A 27,401-nucleotide genomic window follows, 5' to 3' on the forward strand; every position below is an offset into this window, starting at 1 on the left:
CGAAATAACTCCATGCAACAGGACAGGCTGGGTGCTGATGATGACAGAAAATAGCTTTGCAGGAAAGAACCAAGATGACCATGAATCAGCAGTATGCTGCTGTGGAGGTGAGGGCCAACCACAGACTGAGCTGCATTAACAAGAGCATAGCCAATGGGTTGAAGGACATGATTGTTTCCTTCTGTTTAGCACTTGAGAGACTGCATCTGACGTATTGTGCCAGTTTGGGGCTCCTCAGTACAAGCCATTGACATACTGGAGCAAGTCCAGCAGGGGACCATCAAGATCATCAGGAGACTGGAAAACATGACATATGAAAAAAGATTAAGAGAACTGGATTTGTTCAGCCTAAAGTGAAGGCTAAGGGGAGCTCCTCAGGCTGCCCAGAGAGGCTCTGGAATCTCCGTTCTTGCAGATGTTCAAAACTGCACTGGGTGAGGCCCTGAGCAACCTGATCTAACTGAGCCTGCTTTGAGTGGAGGGTTTGACTAGATTACTAGATTTCCAGAAGTCCCTTCCAACTTAAATTATTCCATGATTCTAAGCATGAATGCAGAATGACTTTTTCTTACTTTTTTCCCATCTGTAGCTACATAATCATATTTTTTTCGCTGGTGAATTAAAAAGCAAAACAATACCAACAATTCATTTAATAACGAGTATTTAAACATAAGTACTACATTTTCTCATCCAAGGTAAGCCCATGTTTAGCTGATTCACACATTCCTACTCAATTTAGGATTGAAAGCACAAATTGCATTCATGCTAAGAACATGCATAAAAATGCATTCATGCATCATTTGAATCAAATGTCCAACAAAATGGACAGAGTGGGAAATGATAACAAACAAGATATTGATTCTGATCCTGCAACTGAAACAACCTGTATGCTAGACTGGAATACCACGCAGGTGTCCACCTCTGCTGACTCAAGTGAGACGACTTCTGATTACAGAGAAACTGTCAAAAATCTCTCTGTTCAAATCTAAAGGAATCATTAGATATACACTCTGCTTTAACCATGATTTTTTAACGTTTCCTATATTTGGTCTGTCACTTGAAAAGCCCAGGATTAAAAACCAAAAAACACTGCCTGGGGAAGGGACTGCTCCCTGCTCTTACAATCATGATTTAAAGATTTCCATTTAAGAAAAAAGAAATTGAGCAGATAAATATGGAAAACCTGAATTTCATCACAGTCTTTTTCAACTAGCTCACTGATTAGTCAAAATCATCCCCCCTTGATCCCTTTCACATGTCATTTTTGTAATTACATGTATAATGAATGAGAGGTCTCTGCTGCTAATATTTTTTCCATGACCACATAAGGATGTCTAAACTGATAAGAATCTTCAACCATACACCTTAAGCAATGCTTTACCGCACAGATTCCTTGGAGACTGAATTTTCATTTTGACTGCTTTGGCATCTTCTTAGTTAATCCTGACCACCTTGATTTCCACTCCATTTGCACACTGAAAAAATTCAGTAGTTTGTAAAAGCATCTAAACTTTGGATTCATCAACTTGCGTGAACTTTAGAAAAATTTAAGATTCATCCATCAGTGATTATAATGTACTTCACACACAGGCAAACACCATTACATAGCATACATTGACATTTGCAATCTTAAAATGTTACAACTGTAAGAGTTGACATTTATACAAGTATCCCTCAAATTTTTAATTTCAGTACAGACGGTATATTAGGCTAATAGTAGGCCTTTAATATTAATCATATTTATTAGAGAGCAATTATACAAAGGGTAAAACCTACCACAGTTCCGCTGTACACACTGTTATAAATGTCCCATGTCCTAAAGAATTGGTAGGCATGACAGAACGAGGGCAGAAAGAAGGTACAAAATCTTGCACAGAATGACTTATGGAAGAGTAGCCAACTGTGCAACAGTTCTGCTGGAAGGGAAAAATCAATGTTATGAAGATGTGGAGTGGCGTAAGATAGGACAGGATAAGCTACAGGGAAAAGAAAAAAAAGGAGACTTTTCAAGGTAAATGAGAGTAAGAAATTAAGAAAGAACTGGAGTAAAGATGAATTACAGTGATGGGGAAAGAAACCAGAGGACCACAGAGCAGAACCCTTCCTTTGCAATATTGCCATCAGTAATGGATTTCAGTAGCTCTTTCATTCACTCTTTCCACATGGTATTCTGATTATATGCTTCTCTTATGTTAAATACAACCATATTTACATTTAGCCATGTAATACCAGCAGCTTGCAGCAGTAACCCTTAAGAGACACATGACAGATAGCTAGAGTGTCTGGACTTTATTTGCACCCTCTATCAATGACAGACTGTATGAACTGAAACTCACAAAGTGACTAATTCTCCCTTCAGCTTCTTCCCACCTTTTTTTGTGTATACAGATCACCTTTTCCTCTATTTGTTTACTTTATCCAGCACATTGCATCTGGAAGCCTAGATTTCACACTTTCCTGTAATACAAGAAATATAAAGAAAAGCCATTCTACATTCTACACTGTGTATGATGTGCTTCTTCACTAGCCTAGCAAAAGAAGGAGATGCTAATCTCTGCATTCATCTGAGTGATCTAAATTGAAAAAATCTGGTCAGCCAATCCACAGAAGTAGAAAACAATTGTTTAGGTGTAAGAAGACTAAAGAAGGATACATGAAAAAGACTAGTTTACATGGCTTCCTACAGCATCATGGAATCAGTTCAGTGACACAGGGGATAACTTCGCCTTTTATTGCCCTACATAAAGAAATAGTGCCTTCAAGCATGGCTTTAAGTTTTTATGCACATCTGTCCATTTGTCTGGTCTACAATCCAGCTCTCCCACAAAATTTTTACAGTTACTAATTATTGAGAGATTTCTCTTCCCCTTTAACTAATTTAGCTTTGGTTGCTGCCATTACATACTTAATGCTCCCTCTCGGGCACCAAGTTATTCTTTGCCCATAACAGAGTTGTCTTACTCTCTTCAGACAAAGAAATCTCAGGCAGGGATTGTATTCCTAGTGTAGCAAGCACTGCAAAAAGCACAGGCATTTTCAACTCGGTGTTCACTAACAAGAAAGACCTAGCCAATCAATATACAGCTGTTACAAATAAACATAGGATTCTGTGCTCTGTAAAGCAAGTGTCAGGACAGCTACTGTGAATTATAAATTAGAGTAACTGCAACTTTATAATCTTTATAGGAGCATGATATAGAAAGGTTCTTCTGATCACAAAGCCAACTGAGACTATCAGAGCATTCAAGGTGCACAAATATCCCTTAGCTTGAAGACACATCTAGCAATCCCACAATAATGGCAACAGCCTCTTTACTTTTTAGCACATTTTTTATTCTCTCCATCATGAAGCATTACCTGTATTATGTCTAGGACAACAACCAATACTTTTTCCATTCATGACTTCTCTCAGCCGGCAGTGACACCTCCCTACCTCAATCATTTAAAAAGATTGTACTGTCTTGTGTACCTGACATACGAATAGCCTCAATGTTCCCACTAGTTTTCCCTTGCTGAAGAAAAGGTCTGACAAAATCTTATGGCCACGGCCTATACAGGGAATAATTGGCAGCACTAAATTGCTTAATACAACATGAGATGGGAGACTGCAGGTACAAAGTGATTCTGCCATTTCCTTCCAACATCCATCCATAGGCAAATCAACAAATTCTCTCAGCAGGGCTCTTGGAGTCTGTTAGCTTAACAGAATTATAACATAATAGGGGTAGAAAGGACCATGTTGCCATGCATCTTATCCATTAAAAACTGGAATCAAGCCACTGGCCTACACAGTTGAATCACATCAGAAAAAGTCAAACATACTCAAGATTCAAAACCACCTCAGAACTCCAGAAAATATTTCAGCTTTCTATATTAAGAGCAAAAGTGGGGTATTCATGAACAATCAGATCCCTCTTCCTGCTTTTAGCAGTTAAACTCTTTGGCAGGCTTAGCACGACATGTAAAGATATGGGAATCTGATCAAATAGCATTGTTTTCTTGAGGAGCAAGACAGTAATGGTCTCATCTTGGAAATTCATTCTCATTTTCCTCCACAGAGGAGGAAATAGACAATTGTTCACATGTAACAGCTTGAAATGTAATGAATAACACTAGCCATGTTGAAACTAGCCAAGACGAAAAAAGAAAGAAAATGAAGAGCGAGGCGAGGAGGAGCAAGGCAAGGAGACACGAGGCGAGGAGAGGTGAGGCGAGGTGAGGCAAGGCAAGGCAAGGGAACAACAAGCCAAGGAGACAGCAACTTTACCATATAATTGTCCTCTAGAGAAAACAAAAAACCCAAAACAACATCATTGCATTTTATTTCAGAGGCTTTCTAAAAATACACACAATTTTTGAGGGAAAAAAATGGGTTGAGGAAAATTCAGATGAAGAGGAAAATAACACTGATCTGCTGAGAATCTGTTGAGAGAATGAGCAGAAAAGAAGCAGTATTTCATACTGTATTTCAGGTCCTGCCTTTAAGCTATGGATTGGACAGGTCTGTCAGTTCTGGTTATCCAAAGGAAAACACAGAAGCCAAACAATCGTATCTTGGATAGAAAAGTTTATTTGTTACAATGAAGCTTTTGTTTCTACATGAGCAAGCATTACTGGCAAGTATTATAACCAATAATTCATTGATTAAAATAAATTTGTGGAAGATGCCTACTATAGAAAATAGAAGATTGCATCTATAGACTGAAAGATTTTGACCATTCATGGGAATGACATTAAAAATTACAGGCTGATTTCATAACCGCACTAGTTATATATCAGTGAGTGAGCAGAGGGTTAATTTACTTGCCAAAAAGCTGTAAAGCCTTACTTCCAACAACTGTATTCTCGTAACATGATGTAGAATTTGCCATATGTCATATGCCTTCAGGCAAATTACATTTAACCTCCATCTAAGCCTTTATCTTCTTTATTAGAGTGCTCCTTGCTTAACTCTATCAGAATATTTAGGGGGAAAGAAAGGTTTCTCTTAAGCTTTGCCCCTCTCCCCCCCAGTAACAGCATTTAATAAATTATATGTGGAAATAGGTTACAGTGTATTATTTGGGGAGTATCAGAGTGTCTCCTTCAAAATATGAGCTGGGTTACTTTCCTCATCTATTTTTCTGATCACTGTGAATTACTCATACTATGTCTTTTTAGGTTATGTTCCTTTCATTACCTGCAACAATCACTTAAGAGGGTGCAAAGTATTCATGGAAATGACTGCAGAGTAGGCAAAAAACGAAAAACAACCTAATTACCAACCACTAATTACCCTGTTTTGTTTAGCATTCAGTAGTAAACTCCTGAGTTCAAGTCCCATCTTCTCCTCCAGGTAGGACAAAAAAACTGATCTGCATTCTCCTACATTCTGGCTGAAAGGCCTCTAATTATTTCTTCACTCACTGTATTTCTACTTTGAGTTCAAGAAATCCTTCTGATTCCTGAGTAGAAAATGCTGTTTTAAAGGTTATTAGAAACTCACAGATTTTAACTCAGAAATGCCAGTTCACAGTTTATTTAAAAAACAACAACAAAAGCAATCTGTCCATTCTCATCAACCAGCTCCCAGCACCCAGCTGCCCTTCTGCCCAAGAGCAGGCTGCCACACTTCTTGCAGTCTCATCTCCTGTTGACCATAGCAGCGTCTGGGCGAGTTTCAGGTAACTTTTGTTTTGTTCAGTTTATTTGTTTGTTTTAAACTAGTCCTGAAGCAGATGTAGTCAAACAACATGCAGGCAATCCATCCTTTGAAAACCTTTTGTCACGTAATGTGTATGTGGATTCTGAGGAAAAAAAACCCTGAATTTCCACCAGAAAGTGAGATCCCTAGCCATTTCCAACACCTCCTCTACACAGATACAAAAAAGCTATGTGGTAAAACTAAGATTAATTCAAACACTTCACCAAAGATGGAACCATACCTGCACCTGATACAGTACCAGTGAAGGATGCCTTTTAAGTCTCAAGGCTACTTTCAGTGGACATCCCAGAAATCCAGGACTGAGCTACTAAAGAAATCAAAACATTTCCTTTAAACAGCAACAGGATTTTAAGCATTACCTAAATCATGCCTCATTGCAGAAGAGCTTATACCTCTGAGCTGCAGACAGAAGATGGGAAAATGAGGACAAGACAGTGGTCTTCAATGCCAACTGGAAGCCCCTATTTTCTAGTTCTCCTAAGAGACCCCATGAAGTTTGTAGCTGATGCAAATTTACAGTAAGAAAACAGGCACTTAAGGATATAGTAAAGAGAGAAATATAAGCATGGTCCAGAGTGTCATGAAGGTCCCTTCCATCCACTTAGTTTTAATATGTGCCAAGAAATATACGTCAAGTGTGCTAACACACACTCACCTACCTAGATGTTTGCTCAGAAAAGGAGTTTCAGAAAAGTCTTATCATAATCTCTGCCTCTGAGAGTAAGTCAAAAGTTCACAGAACTTTTTGGTGCTCAAAGCAAGGTTTTCTTGGGTTTTTCAGAGTATTTTCTATTAAGTAATATGTAATGCCATAGGATTTACATTCAACACTCATCAGCTTAGTAATGCACTTCTGCATATCAGGCCACAGAGTGTCAAATTATGTTACTAAAGTAAGGAACATCCAACTAATAGCTACTCTGAGAATTTTGCTGTAAACGTCTTGTCCCACATCCTACCAAATTTTCTTTAGCAGAAGCAGTCAAAGCATTCTGCTGCTTCAACCTCAAGATCCTCCTGTTGTCTCCCTACAAACACCTGTTGGTATGGCAATAGCAATAAAGAGAAATTTCCTTTAACAAACAAAGAGTCGCAGACCAGAGAAGCTTTATAATACACTGAAGGAGGAACTATTTTTGCAGAAACATGGTAGATTATCAAGAAATGCAGGACTGTATTACCAAGCTTAAGTGCAAGTGAGCAAAAAAAAATCAAATGTAACTTTGAGTTTTCAACCCCAAAAAATTCTTTAAATGTAACTTTTGTGAAAACTTTCCTGGCTTTTTACATACAAAATAAACTATTACATGCCACTGTATCATCATTTCTGTAGGTAAATAAACAGAGTTCAAAATATTAGCTCCATCACAGTGAGCTCTGTTTAAGCTAAAAGACCATCTTAGTTCCCGGTAACTATAAACCATTGTTTGCCAAGCCCTTCGAGGACCAGGAGAGTTTGTCACTGGGTTGCACAAAGGGTTAATGTTAAGAATGTTAAGAAATTCAGGGCTACACCTGTACAGTTCTTTCAGATTAAGCATATCCAGGCCTAAACCTAGATCGTGTGGTTATTTTTCCAGCTATACACTGGACCTCCCTGCACACTCACTCCACCTTCAGAGTGTATCAGTTGGCTATCCAGATAAGGCAAAATAGATGGACACTAGTTCATAGCTGATAGCTGTCCCAATAGGCATTATGAATATACCAATCAAGATGCTTACACCCAAACTTGCACATAGCTATGAAAAGGAATATAAGCATGGCCTTGAATTCCCTCTTAGATTTTAGAGGACCGTGAGGGCTCTATTAATAGATTTTCCTATCCATTCTCCCTGGCACGCCCCTTTTCTTTTCACCCTGCTCTTTCTTTTTACCTCCAATCCTGATTTCTCCATACCCCAACTCTTCAGTCCACTCCTATTCGTTACACTCAGCCAGTCCTCAGTCTTTTATGCTCTCCAACACACCCAGGTCAGTCAGTTCTTCTCACATTTATTTCATGCATTCCATCACCTGATATTACTCTTAGCTCCTTGTCCATTGCAACCAGGTAACTCCCTCCTCCATGCTGCAGCAGTGCAGCAAGATCACCAGGAGCACAAAATACTGTTCTTTCACATCAGCTGCAGTAGCTCAAATGTAAGCTCTCCAGGAATCTGGCCCACACTCACACTGAAACATATGCAACACAGGTGGAATCACAGATTTAAGCTGCTAAAATCATTTTTCTCTGCAGAGCATGTGCAAACAGACTTGCAGGCAGATTTTCACAGTGACAACAGAAGGCATCTCTGCCATACAGGAAATGCACCATTCTCTCTCTCCTTCCTCCCCAAAGCCTTAAAATTTAATGTCCTTTCTAACTAGCATCAGGTAGTAAAGTCTGGGGAGAGGGTCACTCATTTTGAATGTGAAGAAAAGCTTCTTCCTAGTTTTGTTTCAGAAATAGCCAAACCACTGTCTGAACTGCTTTTGGCAAATAAAAGTTTTGCGATGGATATCTGCTGTTTACCCCAAATCTTTACAATACTCAGCTGAAAACCAGTATTTATAAGGAAAAATATTAAGCAGATGTTCAATTAGATTATAACATTAACCCCAAGTCCTTACACCCTTATTTCACAGTATTTATTGTAATTTTATAATCCACGATAGTTCCACGGGAACAAATTATTAGGTAAGGATAAAATTATCTACAATTTTCTAAGTAAAATTGACCCTGTCCTGCAACTCATCCTGGAAAATACTCAATGAAAACAACTGGAGATTTAGCCCATGGAAGGGCTTCAGATTCTGAACAAAAATGGAAGCTGAGCCTTTTAAAGTTCAATTAGACACAAAAATAATGAAAGAGCACTTTCAAATCCAGTTCTGACTTTGGCTTCCATGTGATATTCAGCATAAATCAGGTCAATTATTTAGGAGCTGACGGATTTTTGGCATGTGCCTCATTTTTATTTAATTAAGGTTTTGATTGCTGGTTTGTTTGTCATTTTATTCAAAGAGTTTTACAAAGACCCGTGTAATTCTAGACATATGGAGAGTCTAAAATTTGAGAGATGTCAATCTGTTATCATATATATATATATATATATATATGTACAGGGTAAGATATATTAACAACAGCAAAAAAAAAAAAGCATTTCCAGGTGCATGAGACCTAGGAAAGTATGGAATTTTTTCTGTGTGAGAAGTAAATTGATGTTTATATTTTTCCTACTAAATAAGCTTATCCTCTCAATCTGTTGATACAGTTTTACTTGCACAACGCCAGCAAATGTAACTGCCAGCACGGGTACTTCTGTACCCAACAGTTGTACCCAGCTGCTGATTCTCCAAGCACAGTGGACTTTATGAGCAAATGCTTTTACTCCATACTCTAACTGATGGCTTTTCTAGTGAGGTATTTTGAAAGAAGTCATGGTCCTAAACACTGCTATGTCAGCAAAAGTTTCATGCATAAATCTGGGCTAAACCAAAGAACAAGCACAAGTTGACCATTCAGTGCATCAGTTATCATTGTTCCCATTAGCTAGAACATTCACACAATTCCGGTTTAGCCAGACTTTTTGGAAATCCAAAAGAAACTCCTAAATAATTCTTTTAATCTGCCTCTTTGCAGTTGGCTAATCTAGCTGTGCCACAATCTGTCAGAAGCTTTGTTTGCTGGTCCAGTTAGGCAGCTCCCAAAATATAGGTCCAACTTTATCTTTTCAAGGCATTCTCCTAGGCTTCCCACATTTGTTTTTACTTTCCTTTTCTTTATACCATTCTTACAGTACCATCCAGATGGCAAAGAAATGCTCAGCCATATTTACATAAATACAGTTTCAGACACCAGAGAGTTAGACAACACATTGCAGGGAAAATAATGAAGACAAATTTAGCAGCTTTCAGGTGAGTGCAATCAGGCAATCTTGCAGTCTTTTTTTTTGTCTTTTTTTTAATACACCCTATAAAAGTATGATGTAATAGATTATAGCATTATGCAAAAAAAAAAAAAAATCCTAACACATAACCTTTTAATCTGGAAACAATGAAAAGTACTTCGGAAAAAAGAACTATGAAAGCGGCAGCCTCACATTTCCATTTATGTTGATGCAGTCAGCCATTTATGTCAGGTGAGAACCTGGGCCCCCTGTGGAATTCAGACCACAACATTAGGCACCAGGCAGATCCTTTGCTGCTGTACACATCACCTGTGTATTTGGCCCCATGCAGCACAGAAGCAATTTCCCAACTTACTGGTGTTTCACTTTGCACTCTCCACAATAGTGCAAATTAAAAGAAAAGACGGAAGGCAGTGAGGATCCAATATGTTCTACTACCAAAATGAACTTTGGGTTACTTTGGATCTTATTATTAGCCTCTCAGTGTGGAATATTTTAAGAGAATGTGGCTCAAATTTATGCCTGGCATAGTTCCATTCACTTCCTGAGGGATTAATTTAGCTCTTTTACTGTTTATGCTGTTTCACACATTGCATATAGGTATCAGTGTAAGTCAGGAACAGAGACAAAATCATTGACTGCATTTACCTAGATCCCTATGTATGCCCTAATTGAATCACAAGCAAAAATGATTGCATGAACTGAATTTATCTAAAATTGTTAGTCTGATTTCAAACCAGTATCAAGAGGAGAAGCAAGCCTACATCATTCTGACCAGACAATATAGCTTGATAGCTCATCTCAGTGTCTAATGAAGTAACGTTTGCATAATGCATGAAGTCCAATTTAGGAAAATTGAAACTGCTTTGCCTTAAAGATGGCCAGATGTTTAGTGATCATGTGATCAAATGACAATTTCACCCAGAAAAATGAAGACCAAGACTGAGGCAGATAAGTAATACAGGAGGGAATTTTTCATTTCCATTTGCAGCAGGGAAGACTAGCAAACAGCTTGGTGATCTTAATTCTTCAATTACTAAAAGCAGTAAAATTAAGTAACTGACATTATTAGACAAAAAGATGTTTTATTGCAATATCATAATCTCTATAAATTGAAAGAATAAGGTCATACATTTCTACAGTTCACAATTTTGATTGCCTTGTAATTCAGCCTCAACCTACATGCCTTCTAGGTAACAACAACAAATACATACTGTGCATTCTGCAGTAAATATACCTTGGGGGAATATCCACCTGAAAGGCCATTTGAAAGCACAGAACTATCAGAGTCTGATATATGGAGTGTGTGTAAGAAGATGGCAGTTATTTCTTTGCCTCAGTTAGCCAACACACTTTTCCAAACCTGAACTATCAGCCAAAGCTAACTATCCCTTGAGTCCACTAGCAACTGTTTCCAAGAACAATTTTGAGAGGCAAGGTCTGAAAACAGAGGTAATTTATTCTTATTGGGTAAACAATACAGCTGGAAAAAAACCACAAAATCTTGGGCACACATGCCCTTTTTCTGATCCAAGAGAGACATCACAAACTTCAAACCTGTTGAGATGAATATGTTCTGGGTAAAAATAAGTTACATTAATCAATGGACAATCAAGATAAAGGTTAGTATGTACAACTGAATTGGGAGAAGTTGCAACAGATAGGAAAGGTGACAAGTAGTTATCACTTTCAGAGCTGAACAGGAGCACAGGTTGTACAGACACATAAAACCAATGCCACTATTGAGCTTGTGCTTTTCCATATTCAACACAATTATGAAATTTAGTTTCCAGGCTTCTTCTCTGGAAGTTTTTAGTTATCCTTCTCGAGGATAAGGACCAGAAGGTCTGAAATAGCATGGCTGTCTTAGGAAATGTTTTCAAAATAGTAGCCAACCTTTTTTGTCTTTTCTGCTCTGTTACAGTTCACTGTGATGCATCATATTTGTTCTGTTTCTCCTATAGAGTCTTCACAGGAACTCTTGGCTTCATAGAATAACAGTAATGCAGAAGCAAATTACGTGATGGTGTAATCATCGCTGTGTCTGTGTCAAACACGATGAAGTTATCTGCATGACTAAGGGTTTCTCCATTTTTCCAAATATACCTTCTTGATAACAGCCGGCCTAATTTTCTTCCTTCAAACTTTGCTTTTTTAAATCTCAAATCACAACAGGTACAACAACCCTATTACTACAACTTTATTTTTTTTAAGACCAGAATTCCTATGGAAGAATACTTATAGATGTGCCAAGAATTATATAGATTTATTCTAAATTTCTAATCCCACCTACATCAAGTATTCACTATCTATGCAAGGAAAATATCAGTGGAGCTCAGACTGATACAAGTATTTAACAACCATTGACATTTATGGTAAAAGTTAGGCACTGTAAGAAAGAGCTTGACACCTTCATACCTTTGTGAACATGGCCCTAAATTGGTCAAGTCATATGTATGAGAATTACAACAGATTACTAGAGCTAGGTGTTTAATACCTCCCATGACTAAGTTCCTTAAGCACTTTTGAAAATTCTCTTCTTGCAAAATACACCAAAGCAAGTCAGAGAAAGCAATAATCAATTACTTCTGCTCCAAAGTCTCCCAAGGAACACACTTGCCTAGATAAGCTCCAAGCACGTACAGGTAGCCTTGGGGTAAGCACAGAAAACAGTCAGAAAGGAAGGTAGCAGCTTCTTTGCTTTAAGAATCTCACAACAGCCTTCAGAATTTCATCCCCTAGACGCCTGAACAGTTTCCTTATCTTTACCATTTCAAACTTAAAAAAACACTTAGCAAAATTATTATATTAACTTTGTTCCTATTTTTAATGGAGTGACTCTACTTCACTGTAATACCTAGGATATTTAACTAAAACACATCCAAAACTCTATGGTCAAAATTGTCTGCTTCTGTGTATTATGCAAAAAGCTAATAATAGTTACAAAAGCATCTTCCTCTCACCAAATTTCTTCAGCATTCAAGGGTTGCAAATGTCATTTGTGGAAGTGGGAAAGGAGACACAAGTTTCTGGAGGAGATAGCAGTTTTAAGGGTAGAAAACAGCTTGTCCCACACAGTATGTAGCAGAACCACCTGTATCTTAAAAGCCTAACGAAAAGCAGACGCACAAGAAGACAGAGGTAGAGAGAGAGCTTTGAGGAAGAAACCTATGAAAACATATAAAGAACCTAACATATCACTATTTTTGACCACATAAAAGTCCCTTTTCCAGATCAAGAAAGTAATAAATGAAGACTACAGTGATTTAAAAGGAGAAAAGTGTATGATGTTAATAAAAGCATGGAGGTGTTGGGATACAGATACATCCCTGCAGTCTGTAGACTTTTTTAATTGCAGAAACCAAGCATTTATTTTATTCTTCAGTTCTGTGTAGTCACTCAGCAGGAATACCTTGTCTGTACCAGAAAAAGCAGGTCTTAGAGTACTTAAGAGTCAAGGGACACCATGTTCACTAAAAGAAACTTGAAGGGAAATGAAATACAGTTCTCTAAACCTTATTTTTCAGGATTGAGACAATAAAGGAAATTATGTCCAATTAGACTGATGACAAGCTCTCATGTGGAAAAAAATTAAGGTACGTGGGTTCTTTTGGGTTTTATTAATTGTAAGAATAGTGTGAAAAATGAAGAGCATTGTTCTGATATTTAAATGACACTGACAGATAGTGTTAATCCTTTACCAACCAAAAAACCTTACAGAAACATGAAGACTCTTCTGTGACCCAATTAGGGATTATATGGGGTCACATTGTATTCAGGTGTTCCTTCCTAACTACAAGCACTTTTATAATGCTACCGGAATCACTCTATGGATGCAGTGATGGCTGGGTCTGCATTCCCAAAGCTTTATACCATGAAATTTTACAACAAATTGTCATTAGGATTGCTCTATTATTTACGGAACCAATCAGCAACATCCATTTGCTTCTTGGGTAAATCCATCACTGAAAGAACCAAAGACGACCAAACTCTCAAAACGATGGCTTAAATTATGTCAATATCATGCAGGAATCCAATAAACAGGTTAACACAAAAATAATTACTCTTTCGTGGAACAATCATGGAAAGCTCAAGCTCTAAAACAAAGTTGATAAAAGCTTGACCACTCAAAAACTAAACTGATTTAGGCAAAGAGACCCTCAATTTACCCTAAAGTAATTCAATATCATTTGCAGCAATTTAGCCATAGCTTTTGTAAATTAACTTTCTCAAATGTTGGTAATAAAGAAAGTGAAGCTATACAGCACTGGACAGACTAGGAAAGCAACGGTTCCTTTCTAAAGGAACTGTAACAGTGTGTACACTTACTCTAAAGCCTACAACCAGCAGGTCCAAGAAACAGGTTATTGAAGTGGGAGAAATCAAGCATAAGAACTGGCATCAGGCTGGAAAGTAGCTTCTTTCCATACATTGCACAAAGGCCAATTCATCTGCTCAAAGATGAGGTACTTGTTAGCTACTGTAGCACTATTCAGCTGTGGAAAAAACATTCAGCCCAGATGTTCTTCAGATCTTTTTTCAATGCCCGTGACTGAGCAGATGAGACATTTCATTCTCCTGTATTACCGAAAGTAACCTGCTCATTTGTTAAACACCTTTTGAGACAACACTAAGGCGAAGTCATTCATATTTGACAATCTATGTGAACTCTGATAAGACAGATCAGCAGACAAAAGATCAGTCCATTACCAAAGACTTCTGACAGAAACTATCATTCCTCCAAGAAGCAAACTGGATTTCCTGCCAATGTAGTAAATTATATCAATAAGTATTTTACTGCTATGCATCACAGTACACAAGCTTCATTACAGAAAAATGAACATTATGCTAGCCCATCCCATTGCACTTCAAACAAGGGCAGCCTAAGACCTTTAACCAAGTGCCTATCAGCTAGGTCCCACTCTGGTTACACAGTGGGGCTCTAGAGGAGACCAAAAGTAGAAGCTGCCAAGGTGATATGTGAAAAAGTTAATCCATGCTCATTTTTTTCCCCTCCAGCTTCTTCCTTTCCACTCTGTTTCACTTTTGAGATTATATTAGCCTCTCACAAGCTCAATGGTGGAACAGAAGTCATAAATAGACTCAAGTTTCAGCTTATTACTACCACCCCTCACAAACATTTTCATAGTGATGGATCAACTGCCAGAGCTTGAAGCAACAAGAATGAGTCTGTATGTGAGGTTATTTTGATTTATCAGCAAAAATCCATGCATCTTAGTTTTCTATAGTTCATAGCTTTTTTATCATGAGTGATCCAAACTTTATGACAGTATATAAATATGCTATAGAAACAAAATTGTAACTTGATCATAATCTAGCAAAATGTTTAAGTGTATGATTAGTATCTTAGTCCTTGTAAATGAACAGACGCACTCAAACTAAAATTTCATCCAGGATGTCCTGGTTTCGGCTGGATAGAGTTAATTTTCTTTCTAGTAGCTAGTACAGTGTTATGTTTAGGATTCAGTATGAGAAGAATGTTGATAACACACGGATGTTTTCAGCTGTTGCTAAGCTGTGTTTAGACTAAGTCAAGGATTTTTCAGCTTCTCATGCCCAGCCAGCAAGAAGGCTGGAGGGGCACAAGAAGTTGGGAGGGGACACAGCCAGGACAGCTGACCCCAACTGGCCAAAGGGGTATTCCAGACCATGTGACATCATGCCCAGTACATAAATTGGGGGGAGTTAGCCAGGAGGGGCGGATCACTGCTGGGGAACTGACTGAGAATCGGTCAGCAAGTGGTAAGCAATTGCATTGTGCATCACTTGTTTTGTATATTCTAATTCTAATTTTATTATTATTATTATCATCATTATTCATTAATATCATCATCATTATTTTCTTCCTTTCTGTCCTATTAAACTGTCTTTACCTCAACCCATGAGTTTTACTTCTTTTTTCCAATTCTCTCCCCCATCCCACTGGGTAGGGGGAGTGAGCAAGTGGCTGCGTGGTGCTTAGTTGCTGGCTGGGGTTAAACCATGACACAGGACTTGAGTGTTCTCTTAGGTCACAAAGGAAAAAAGAAGCTTGTAAAATTTGCAGGGAAAAATAAAAACATCCTGAGGCATTCCACTATTTTAGAGATGATCTGAACTCACCAACTGGAAAACTCACCCCTCAAATAATAGAAACCACCTCCCTACACAATTGCTTTATAAATAGGTTAGGTAAGACAGTGAGATACAGTTAGAAAAAAACACTCCAAGTTAACAATGAACAACAGGATATCAGGCTTGTGCTCAAATAGTGTCTTGCATTATTGTTGAGAAAGCCTATAAAGGAACTATTTGGGGCTACGCAGTGGGGTGTAAAACAGATGAAATCCAGATTAAAGTAGCTTTGCCTTATTATGGAAAGAATCACCAGGTTATGTTTCTGTAATTGCAGATGCTCCAATAATAGTCTTAACTATCAAATGAACAGACATAGAGACTAAAAATATGCAAGAAATTCAGACTTAATTATAAGCTCTGAATAATATTTTAGACAAGTCTCCTCATCAAGACTATTCTTTTAATACCTATCATGTCTAGTGGAGAAGCAAAATGAGCATGTGGGGACTCTGAAGTTCAGAGAAGTCTATCAATACACTAAGGGGCAAAAAAGAGTAAAGATTGCTTTTATTCTACAACACTTAACTGAACAAAAGGGAAATACAGCATCCATAGACATATACGACATAGCCTAGAGTGGACACAAAAGAATGAAGTGATGAAACACAAAAGAAATGCTCTATGAATTACTTTTTCAGATTACCTGAGAACAGAGATGTGCATATATCCAGCAGATAACCAATTAATAGTTTTATGAACAGGTAAGTACAGTTTATAAGCTTGTTTCTCACACTGTCTCTTCAACATATTTTCTGTACAGCTGCATTAAAATGAGATTCCAGTCGCTAAAACCATATAGGTGTCAAATTCTTCCTTCACCAGCAGCTTCTGCTGCAGCCTCAGATTCCTGTAGCTACTCAGTTAAGACTGGATGTGCGTACACACAAACACACAGATTTTGATGCTATTGACGTTTAACAGCCTATGTAATCTCAGTGTGTTTACATTTCTATCTCACAAAACTACTAGGGGATTTTTCCCATCAGTTACATCTGATTCCCACTTTGCATATTGTCATGGTCTCTCTCCTTTTTCTGTTCTTTTATACACAAGCCAGTACTGCTTATCTGTAGAAAAACAGGCTACAGTAAGCCACATTAAGATCTAAGTTTTATAAATCAACTTATAAACCTTTGCTGCTGTTGACAAGAACTGGGTTGTTGACAAAAATTGGAGCATGGATTTTAATGCAAAAGTATATGCTTCCTGGACACCATATTGCATAGGAAGCATTAAAAAAAAAGACACTAAGATATGAAAACTGAGTAATCTGAAATTTATACGCCTGTTTTACAATATAAAGTTTGGGGAAAAAATAAAAGTAAGATTGCAGATGAATTTTCAAATTTAAAAAACTCACTTAGAAGATCCCTAACAGCAGTGGAAGCATGTTCATTATGATTACAGATATAACAAAGTTTTTAAATACAGAAAAGGTTGAACTAAAATCTTGTGATAGATATGAATATTGCATCCTACAAGCCAGGGTCTCTAATGACATTGTAACATGAAATGGCAAGTTGCAGATTTCTGTAAATTTATGAAGAGATGAAAACCAAGACAAAGGGATATAATATGCACACAGGAAGATTTAATTTAGCTCAGAACATCCATGTGTCATTTACTGTTATATCAGCCAGTTTATGTTTCTTTTAAATCAGTCCAAGCTCACATTCGATTATATTTTTGATAAAGGACAGGCATCATGATATTTATGCAATAGATTGCTTTTATCTGTTAAAAAGCCACCCTAAAATTTTTAATGGGCATTCAAACATCTCAGAGTTTTAAATTTCAAAATACTCTTGTCTAGTATCAATCATTTCTGTCATTTCATAACACCATAACATAGCTCAAAATGCTGAAATTACTTTCTTCTTCAAAGCCACTGCCACTTGAGACTACCTCCTAGTATCACTCAGTTCATTATTCAGCCTGCTTTTACTTGTTATTCTTACACAATTCCTATTTCTTAACATTAAGAAATTACTTAACATTAGCTTTTTTTAAACTGTGCCCCAAAGAAATGTTCCATGTCACAGACAAAGGAAGAGTCACCACTCTTTATCCAGAAAACAAGTTTCTATTGTCATCATAATGATGTTATAATGGTGAGTCGCTAAAAGAAAAGCATCTACATTACCTTCTCACAATCACTCCTGTTTTTTCTGAAAATCTTGAGGTTCTAAATAGATATTTTTGAAAGCCACTAGGAAATGAATCACTGGTAAGGCCTTTAGGGGAAGTAGCATAAACCCTCTGCAAACAGTCTGGAAGGCAGGGTCAGTCGTATATTTCTGTGGACTATGCCATCTTTGTCACAGAGAACGTTACCTTTCCCTTGACTGCAAGCCTTTTTGAAGGGATCCCTAACATTTCTTCCCCCTGTGGCACTTCCAGCCTCAGTCTAAGAGGATTCCTTTTTCCTCAGGGCCACAATTATTCACATACAATTCATCTGAGGTTATCTTTGCTGTAGGTAGGTGTCTGGTAGCAACTGCTTTTTCCTGACTGTTAAAGAAACAGTGAGATATTAATATTCATACTGAAGTCTAATCATTATTACAACAAAGTTATTGACATCTGAAAAGCTTTGCTCTACAAAATTGGCTTGAACATTCAACTGAACACCCATTGAATAGATAACTTAAAGAAAATTATTTTACTTCCTAGGTTTCACCCACAAGATGAAAAGCGCTGATGAAAACTGATAAGAAAATATACCTGCAGAGTTTGATCTCTAGAGAAGCTCCACATGATTTTCCCTCAGAAGTGCTGCAGATTAAGAAAAAAGTGATAGAGCTAAGGGCTAAGTTTGGAAGTACACAGCAGGGAAGTCCTCCTTGTACATGTTGATGATCTCACTCTTGAAATAGAAGAGATGGAAATCAATGTAATCGTCTTTCTTTTTGCTCAATCAACTACCATCTTGCCGAGTTGCCTTGACAGAATAGCTCAACTTTTAATAATAATTTAGGGGAGAAAAGCTAAAAGTTCCTGTCCTGCTGAGAAATATAGCATATATAGCATATGTAGATTCTTGCAAGAATACTCCCTTTTTTCTCCCAGAATACTGTTCTAAATTCTGTACATGATTTTCACACATTCTTCTCCCTTTGAGAGTTCAGTTATATGACAGGAATCAGACTGAAGATGGTCCCTTCCTTCCTCTTCCTCTGCCACAGGTAATTTCCAGCTATTGTTTATGTTCAGCTGTTTGTGCACCCATGCTCCAGCAGTTCACAGGCTACATGAAAAACTGCTTACTTAAAAATTAATTAATTAATTTTTTAAATTATTATTTTTAATTCCAAAAAGTGTTTTACTTTTTTTTTTTTTCCAGCAGTGCATCACAGAGCTACTGAATACTGTAGCCAAACAGTTGAAACAACACAAATGGGGGGAAAAGTAGCTCTTCAATAAGTTCTGCCACTGGAGAGACAAGTTATCATACAGCACCATAGCTTGTAGGTTTGTGAGGAGGACTTCCCATCTTCATTGTAAATTTGAGACTGCAAGTTCATTTCTGCTCTCTCGTGTAAGTTTGGACAAACTCCAAAGTAACAGTGCAGAAATGGAACTTTTGGACAAAGTTTGCAACATTTGAGTGCCTAATGTTAATCTCCTATATTGATAATTAGGTTTGAGAACAGAAGTAAAACTCAAAAGTGCTTAGCTAGTTCAGATTTAGTTTCAGTGGGATGTACTGTCCACAAGCATATCTGAAACAACATCTATTTCTATTCAAAGGTTTAAATATAGCTTTAAGCAGACTTGAGTCCTTAAAACTTCAGGTACCTAAATTTTATATTTCATCATTGTTTTATTTATCATTGCCCTTACAGATTATAGGTAGGTTTTTTCAGCTGTAACCACGAAATATCTCTATGCCATACACTTGTTAACTATCCTAATAAAACCATCTACTATCAAAGAGATACAGTATGCATTTTTTAAATTGGTATCTTGGTGCATCTTTCCATCTTGGTGCCATAAGGTGTCCTGAACTCAAAGTTAAGGGATAAGTAAACTAGTCATGTTTTCACTGTGCCATAATAATCTTCCAAGAAACACTGGTTCCTTCTATTATTACTTTTTCCTTCTTCCTACCTGAAGCGGGTCCAATCAAATACTTGCTTAATTATTATTGCACATACATTTCCAGCACCCCAAAATGCTACTTACAAGCTAATTCAGAGGGCCAAAGAGCAAAAAGACTTTGAAAAGTAAGCATCCTCACCGTTGTCCCCATTGCTTTTGAACAGAGTACCCATTCCTAGAGTATACATAAATGCAAGCCAGAGGACCGTAAGCAGAATAGATCTTCCGATAAATCATTCCCTGGACAAGTCATTTTGGTACGCAGTCGGGGAAAAGGCGAGATAATTAGCTATTTATTAGTTCAAGAATGGAGCAGGTACTCCCATTGCTTGACATTCAGTGCTTCACATGAAATATGACCAATACATTTCACACTCTTTGAATATGTGGCCAAGTTGTTCCCTGCACATAATTTGTTCTGGTTTTACTTGCCAGATTTCCCATTGCCAGGGGGCGTAGGAGTCTCTGACCACCCAGCATTTGACACATTGCAATAATTTACATTCTCCCATATACATACACAAAAACAAAAAGTCAGGCTGAATGACCACCTTTCAAATTCAGGAGCTTTTGTTTCAAAAATAGAAAACATACGTGCAGTGCATTTACTAGATTCTTACATGACCACTGTACACAGCAGCCTTTGAATGTCATTGTGAACAAGAGAAAGTCATTGCTTCAAAGAGGTTAGTATAAGAGTTTTAAGTAAATAAAGATATTAACAGGTCCTCCGTTTCCAAGTTGTATTAAGAAAAAATTCAGTCTAGTTTACAAAGAGGAATACTGTGCTGAATTCTAACTTGAAGTTGCACAAGCGGCCACAGTAACCCATACCTCCATAGCTACATAAACATCCAGCTTGTTCTAAATCTGAATATGTTGCTGCAGAAGTGAAGAATGTCCTGGAATTAAGAAGACCACAGCTGACCAACTGTTACTTTTTGCTAAATTCACTGTTGTCACCCTATATCACAGACTCTTTCAGTTCCTCCTGCCTTTACACATGCAGTACAGCTATGTATAACTTCCTCAAAATTATACTTCAAGGCTAAAGATTGTTGATAACTCAGTGGAAGAAAAGTAACCACTGAAGGGATGGTGAATTTCAAATTAATATACTGATAGTATGTGATGACTCTCATTAACTCCACATTATGAAGCTCTGTATATTCAGTTGACTCTTGAAATATTAATTCAGGAATTTTCTTGACAATAGCTTTGCTTCATACTTATTTTTTTCCTAAGATGGCTATTTTACTATTCAAGATCTACCAGAACTTTGTGGTAGACAACACAGAGCATAATATTTCTTGTAGGTTTGTTCTTCTCTTGAAGAGACACAAAAAAGTCATCTGAAAAACAGAGCTATAGCTGAAAACAGAACTAAATCAGCCATCAAAACAACTTATTCCAGTGGTACTTATTGTTTTTTTCAAAAGCTATTATTGATGCCAAGACCAGCAGTCCAGATAAAAATCTTTGTTAGCAAGTCACTTACCATATTTATTGATGATACAGGACCAATGCTGTTGACATAAATGTCAACATCAATAACTGTTGGTTTTACTGTGAAGAAAAAAAAAATTAATATTATTTTGCAGAAAACATAAGTAATCACTTTAAATATTTTCTTCCCCAACAACTGTAAGATCTAGAACTGTAAATTCTTCAAGTAGAACTACTGAGAAATATGGATTGTATATTTTTCAGGAAGACAAGTTCTTTCCTCCTACCCAACAAAAATTGTTGTAAATTACAGTCTATACCACTTTACCATCATGATCCTGATTTACCTCAGCAGCAATTTGTTAAAGAAACGCAGTGCTAAGCACAGTGGCTCAAAGTCAAAACCTAGGATGACTGACATGAAACTAGAAAGAAATGCAACATATCACTTTTTCCCATTGCCTCAACACACAGGACCTTTAGCATGTTTGTTCCACACCAAAAGATCTTTCCAGATTTTCTCATCTCATCAGCACTGAAATCATCCTTACTTAGAGTAAAATCACTAGGAAATCCATTTAGCTCAACCTAAGCAACTCTTCTCCTTTCAATTCAGACTTATTCCCTTCAGCCCACATTGCCTTTGCACTCGTTCATCAAAAGATTTTTGAATTTGATTTGGTTTAGCCAATGCAAGTTTCTCATAAGATCTTCCATGTTTTCAGATTTCCAGGACTTAATAAGCCAGGACAAGCTCTGTACTCCTTTCTTTAGCTGAGGCCACTAGGATTTATCTTCCTTTTAGCATCTTTGGTGTCAGTGTACCTGCTTGTATTGGGTTTGTGTGGCAAGGTTTTGGTAGCGGGGGGTTACAGGAGTGGCTTCGGAGAAGCTGCTAGAAGCTTCCCCCATGTCTGACAGAGCCAATGCCAGCCGGCTCCAAGATGGACCCACCGCTGGCCAAGGCCAAGCCCATCAGCAACTGTGGTAGCACCTCTGGGATAACAGATCTAAGAAGGAAAAATGTTGCAGCAGACACAGAAACAGCAGCCAGAGAGACGAGTGAGAACATGTAAGAGAAACAACCCTGCAGACACCAAGGTCAGTGAAGAAGGAGGAGGAGGAGGTGCTCCAGGCACCGGAGCAGAGATTCCCCTGCAGCCCGTGGGGAAGCCCATGGTGAGGCAGGCTGTGTCCCTGCAGTCCAGGGAGGTCCACAGGGGAGCAGATATCCACCTGCAGCCCAGGGAGGACACCACGCCGGAGCAGGGGGATGCCCGAAGGAGGCTGTGACCCCGTGGGAAGCCCACGCTGGAGCAAGCTCCTGGCAGGACCTGTGGCCCCGTAGAGAGAGGAGCCCACGCTGGAGCAGGTTTTCTGGCAGGACTTCTGAACTCACGGGGGACCCACGCTGGAGCAGTCTGGGCCTGACGGACTGCAGCCCATGGAAGGGACCCATGCTGGAGCAGGGGAAGAGTGTGAGGAGTCCTCCCCCTGAGGAGGAATGAGTGGCAGAGACAACAGGGGATGAACTGACCCCACTCCCCATTCCCCATCCCCCTGCGCTGGTGGGGGGCATAGCTAGAGAATTCAGGAGTGAAGCTGTGCCCATGAAGAAGGGAGGGGTGGGGGGAAGGTGTTTAAGGTTCGGTTTTATTTCTCATTACCCTACTCTGGTTTGATTGGCAATAAATTAAGTTAATTTTCCCTAAGTCGAGTCTGTTTTACCCATGACAGTAATTGGTTGAGTGATGTCTCCCTGTCCTTATCTCAAGTCAGGAGCCTTTTGTTATATTTTCTCTCCCCTGTCCAGCTGAGGGGGCGAGTGATAGAGCGGCTTTGGTGGGCACCTGATGTCCAGCCAGGGTCAACCCACCACACTGCTGAACATTATTCAGATAACTCTTACTGGCAATGTAAGCTAACTCTAAAATAATGCCACTCTTACACTGAAAGGCATGTTGGGTTTTTTTACTTATATCGCTCTCCTTCCAATCCCACAGGGTATACATTAACCTCTAAATTGAGATCTAAATTGGTATTTTACTTTCTCCAGGGTTAGCTCACCCAAAACTAAGTATAAATCCTGTTCTAACCTGGATAGTCAGAATTGATGCAAACTTGGCCCTAGTAGGCCAACAGCTTCTGTTAGACACCTCCCTTTCCCACAGAGACACCTTCCCCTCTCCATAGTCTTCAAAAATCTCCAGAGAGCAATTAAAATCACTGAAGTTTGGGAACTATGCTTAACTTGGGACTTTCTTGCACCAATCCCCAAGCCCCTTAGAATGAAGAAGTGCAGGTATATCAGCCACTCAAAACTCAGAGAGCTTTCCTTGGGGAAGCTACTGAGCAAAGTGAGGAACAGTTAAATACCACAGTTCTGTGGGAAGCTTATCTCAGGTGGGTAACAGTTAATTTGTCTAAAGCTTAAGAAGCCATCTGGCACAAAGCTGAAGATAGACAGGAATCTTCACGTGTAAATATGAATAATTTTTGCCTGCATCCCCCAAATTTCAGACTAGCAAAGAGATGCCGAGGAGTTTTAAAGTACCTGAAAAGATAGATGGTTCTGAAAAAATAGGCAGGTTGGCTTGTCATGTAAGACTTTGATGTGTACCAAACTTTAGGAAGACTAGATCTATTTTTGCAAAAACAGACATTAAACTGAGTACAAACAGTGGTTAAAGATGATAACCATTCTCTCTAATTCATTAAGTACCACACACTTCTTTGACTGCCTATGGTCAGAACATGCAGGATTATTTAAGGTCATGGTTTCAAATTGTCTGAAGTACTGGATTATAAACTTGGATCTTCCCTTCAGCAAAAGAAAACCTGAACTCAGCTGAACAAGCACAACTGATTAATGCAACTCTAATTGTACCCAGCTAATAACTGAATAGGAGTCTAGCAGCTTCTGGTAATGAGACTTGCCTCAAAATGCAGTAATAAATGTCATTATATAGGAATTGGTAATAGCGGAGAACTACAGCTAGCTCTTTTACCAAGACAGCTTACATGGAATAAAGGGCTCTGATCTTTCTAGGGTTTATGCACACATGTAGCTGTAAGTTCAACACTAAGGAGTTCTGGTGAACATTAATGGGACTAGACTTAGTGATGCAAATTGGCATGCAATTGAATCTTGGCAGGATCAGGGACAAAGTTCAGGACTAGAACACAGTGCTTGGAATTCATTTTTGTTTAATCATTACAGATAAGTATATAAATAGATTATGAGACGATAATTTCTCCTGAATGTGCTGGGTCAAATTCTCTTCCAGTGCAAAAAAATGAAGCACTGCCCGTTAATGCTAAAGAGAATTTGGTCTTACTCACAGTAAAGTTTTAATCTTGAAACAGAAGAAAACTAAGCAGCAGCCACTTCTTATTGTCAAATTAAATCAGCATCTAGCCTCACATATTCCCAGTGAAATTCAAATTAAAAACAATAACAATAAAAAAATACAAGTAAGCTATTATATCACTACAACAACAAAAAATACTGAAAGTTCCTTTGAATGATATTTTGTTTTCCTAGGCAGAGGCAGAAAATACAATTGTAATATAATTGTATGGTAAATATGTGTTCAGGTTTTGAAAGAAAAGACAGAAAAGTACAGTTCTTGTTGCACATGGTCTCTCATGGACATAAACAGATATAAACTGGGAGAACCATCAAGTATAAATTTTATATTTGTTATCATAGGATTTTAATTCAAAATACCAATCATAATGAGGCAAAGATTTTAAGATTACTTCTTCCAAAATGCATTATGAAAAAGAAAATAACTGAGTCTTAAAGTTATCATGTCTTATTAGAAAGAACTCACCCTCTACCAGTCTTCAAAATAAACTGAGTTTCATGGAAGACATAAATAGTTCCATCACCAACTATTTCAAGGCCTGCTCACTTTTTCTGTCTACTACATGCATTTGTGAACACTCAGTTCATGGACTGATTTAAGCCATGCATGGAGTTGCTGACCTGCAGAAGGAGCCTTTTTTCTTGCACTAAGACAGCCCTCACAGTCCTGATTGAACAACAGAAGTGTTAGTACCTCACTAAAAGTTGCCAATAAGATGACAAATGGATACTCAGCTCTAGTACCGTTTTGATATCGGCATCAGCCCAAAATAGTTCTAAAGAGCTGTCAGAAACTTAGCAAAATTACTGGCAGAATGATGTGTATATCACATGCAGGAGAGCAATTAAAGGTTGTCAAGAAATGCACAGCCTTCTCAAAGTTCTTTGAAATACTCTTTAATATATGGTAGTTAACTTTCCCTAAAAGACAATGTAAGCACATCCGAGTAACTGCAGTGTTATGCTGCTACACAGTGCTATCTAAGGTTAGCTAACTGCTTATCACAATAATTTCATCTTCAGACATGTTGGTTTTAATTGAGGAAGGGATTTATCAAGCCAATCAAAATATCTGTAAACAAAACTAAGGTCATGCCAATATTTAGCTAATAGTCCCCATCTGATCCAAATGCCATGTCTTTGAGACAGATGGAGTGTTTATATTCCAGTCAGCCTTGTGACTATCACATTGCAAAGACACATCTGAGTGAAATTTGTCTACAAACTTTAGACAGTTCAAAAGTTGCCTAGCCACAGGCGTCGTGAGTTCAACGCTGCCTGCAAAGATCGCTTAAGAAGCCAGGTGAACACTTAGATAGCATAAAGCTAGGTCAGGTATGTCTGGACAACAAAACACAGAAACAGCTAGAATAACGCCATGATCACAAATATCCATGCAGGCCAGCTATAGGATTTGTGTAGTCCTGCTTTATAGATTTACACTGGTGAAATAAACAGTATCTAAGCTTGAATCCCATTAAACTCCGTGAAGACTTTACTCTTGGATATATGCAAGCTGATCATGTGCGTAAAAAACTCGACAGATATATCAGGAGAATTTTAAAAGACTGTGGAGGAAATTAACAAAGGGATTCTTATACAATTTCACAAGTCATGTAGGGAAAAAATCTGCAATAAGTTCCTGACATTTTATTATGCTTATTTAGTACTTTAAATTACCCTGTCCTTTTAAAATGTCTCTTAATTTTTGATAAATCTCCGCTATTCAGAATTGATGCTTATTTCATGAATTAAACCACTTCGCTTCCTACAGAAAGCTTCCTGCACATCTGAAGTCTGTTCAAATAGCATTTATGTTCCTGCACAAATCATAAATATTTAGAATTATTTTTTAAAGTTTAATATTTAGAAATATTTTTATGGGAAGCTCATTCAAACATGAGTAGAACTAGCTGAGCTCTTAAAAATTTTAAAATAAAATTAAAATTCTTTTTTATTGAGAGTTAACCTTTCTTACATTGTTCAAGCAACTCCCAGGTCTAAATTAATTCTGGTTTTACCCAAAACAGCAGTGGTAAAAATGTTGTGGATCAATATACACATATTTATAGAAGCAAAGCTATTAGCACTAGATTTTTAGAAGGCATGCAACCACATAACACACACAATATGAGCTCTGCTCCAGAAATACACAGCCACTTAAACTCTGCCTAAGTTCCACAAGACTTCTGAACGCAAAAGACTAACAAGATTGGCTCTACAGTAATGAGATATTTTTTAAAATTACTCTATAATGATATTTTACATTATCTCATTAGCACATAAATTGCTATTTTTAAATTGGGATAAAGCTGTAATAAATCATTACACAGTTATCGGTAACCATAGTAGTAGTGATTATAGTGTTAATGTTTACTTTGCGTTAGTGATGATGACTATTAATATTTTCCTACATGACCTGATAAGTAACATCTAATTACCTGTTTGTTCCTGTAAAACAAACAGCTATGCCAACAAGTCACTTCTCAGGGATAATTGTGGTCAGCTAAAACTTCTATATTTTAGGACAAATTACCACATTCAAAGAAAGACATAGTAACAGGAAGTGTTGAGTCACCATCCCTGGAGGTATTTAAAAGACATGTAGATGTGGCGCTTAGGGACATGGTTTAGTGGTGGACTTGGCAGTGCTAGGTTTACAGTTGGACTTGATGACCTTAAAGGTCTTTTCCAACCTAAACGATTCTATGATGCTATTCTATGATTCTACAAAGATATCAGTGAGGAA

General features: G+C 37.8%; 1 protein-coding gene across 2 annotated transcripts in view; it reads right to left on the minus strand.

Annotated features, from left to right (window-relative positions):
- The window catches only part of GABRG3 (gamma-aminobutyric acid type A receptor subunit gamma3), a 337,645-nt gene that overhangs the window by 295,318 nt on the left and 14,926 nt on the right, over positions 1 to 27,401 (minus strand). For both annotated transcript variants that reach the window (XM_069769983.1, XM_069769982.1), the window contains one exon: positions 21,335 to 21,402. In XM_069769983.1, coding sequence (XP_069626084.1) covers positions 21,335 to 21,402 — 68 coding nt within the window. The remainder of the gene's footprint in view (positions 1 to 21,334; positions 21,403 to 27,401) is intronic.

Source organism: Haliaeetus albicilla, chromosome 25, assembly GCF_947461875.1.
Source record: "Haliaeetus albicilla chromosome 25, bHalAlb1.1, whole genome shotgun sequence".
Lineage (NCBI taxonomy): Eukaryota > Metazoa > Chordata > Aves > Accipitriformes > Accipitridae > Haliaeetus > Haliaeetus albicilla.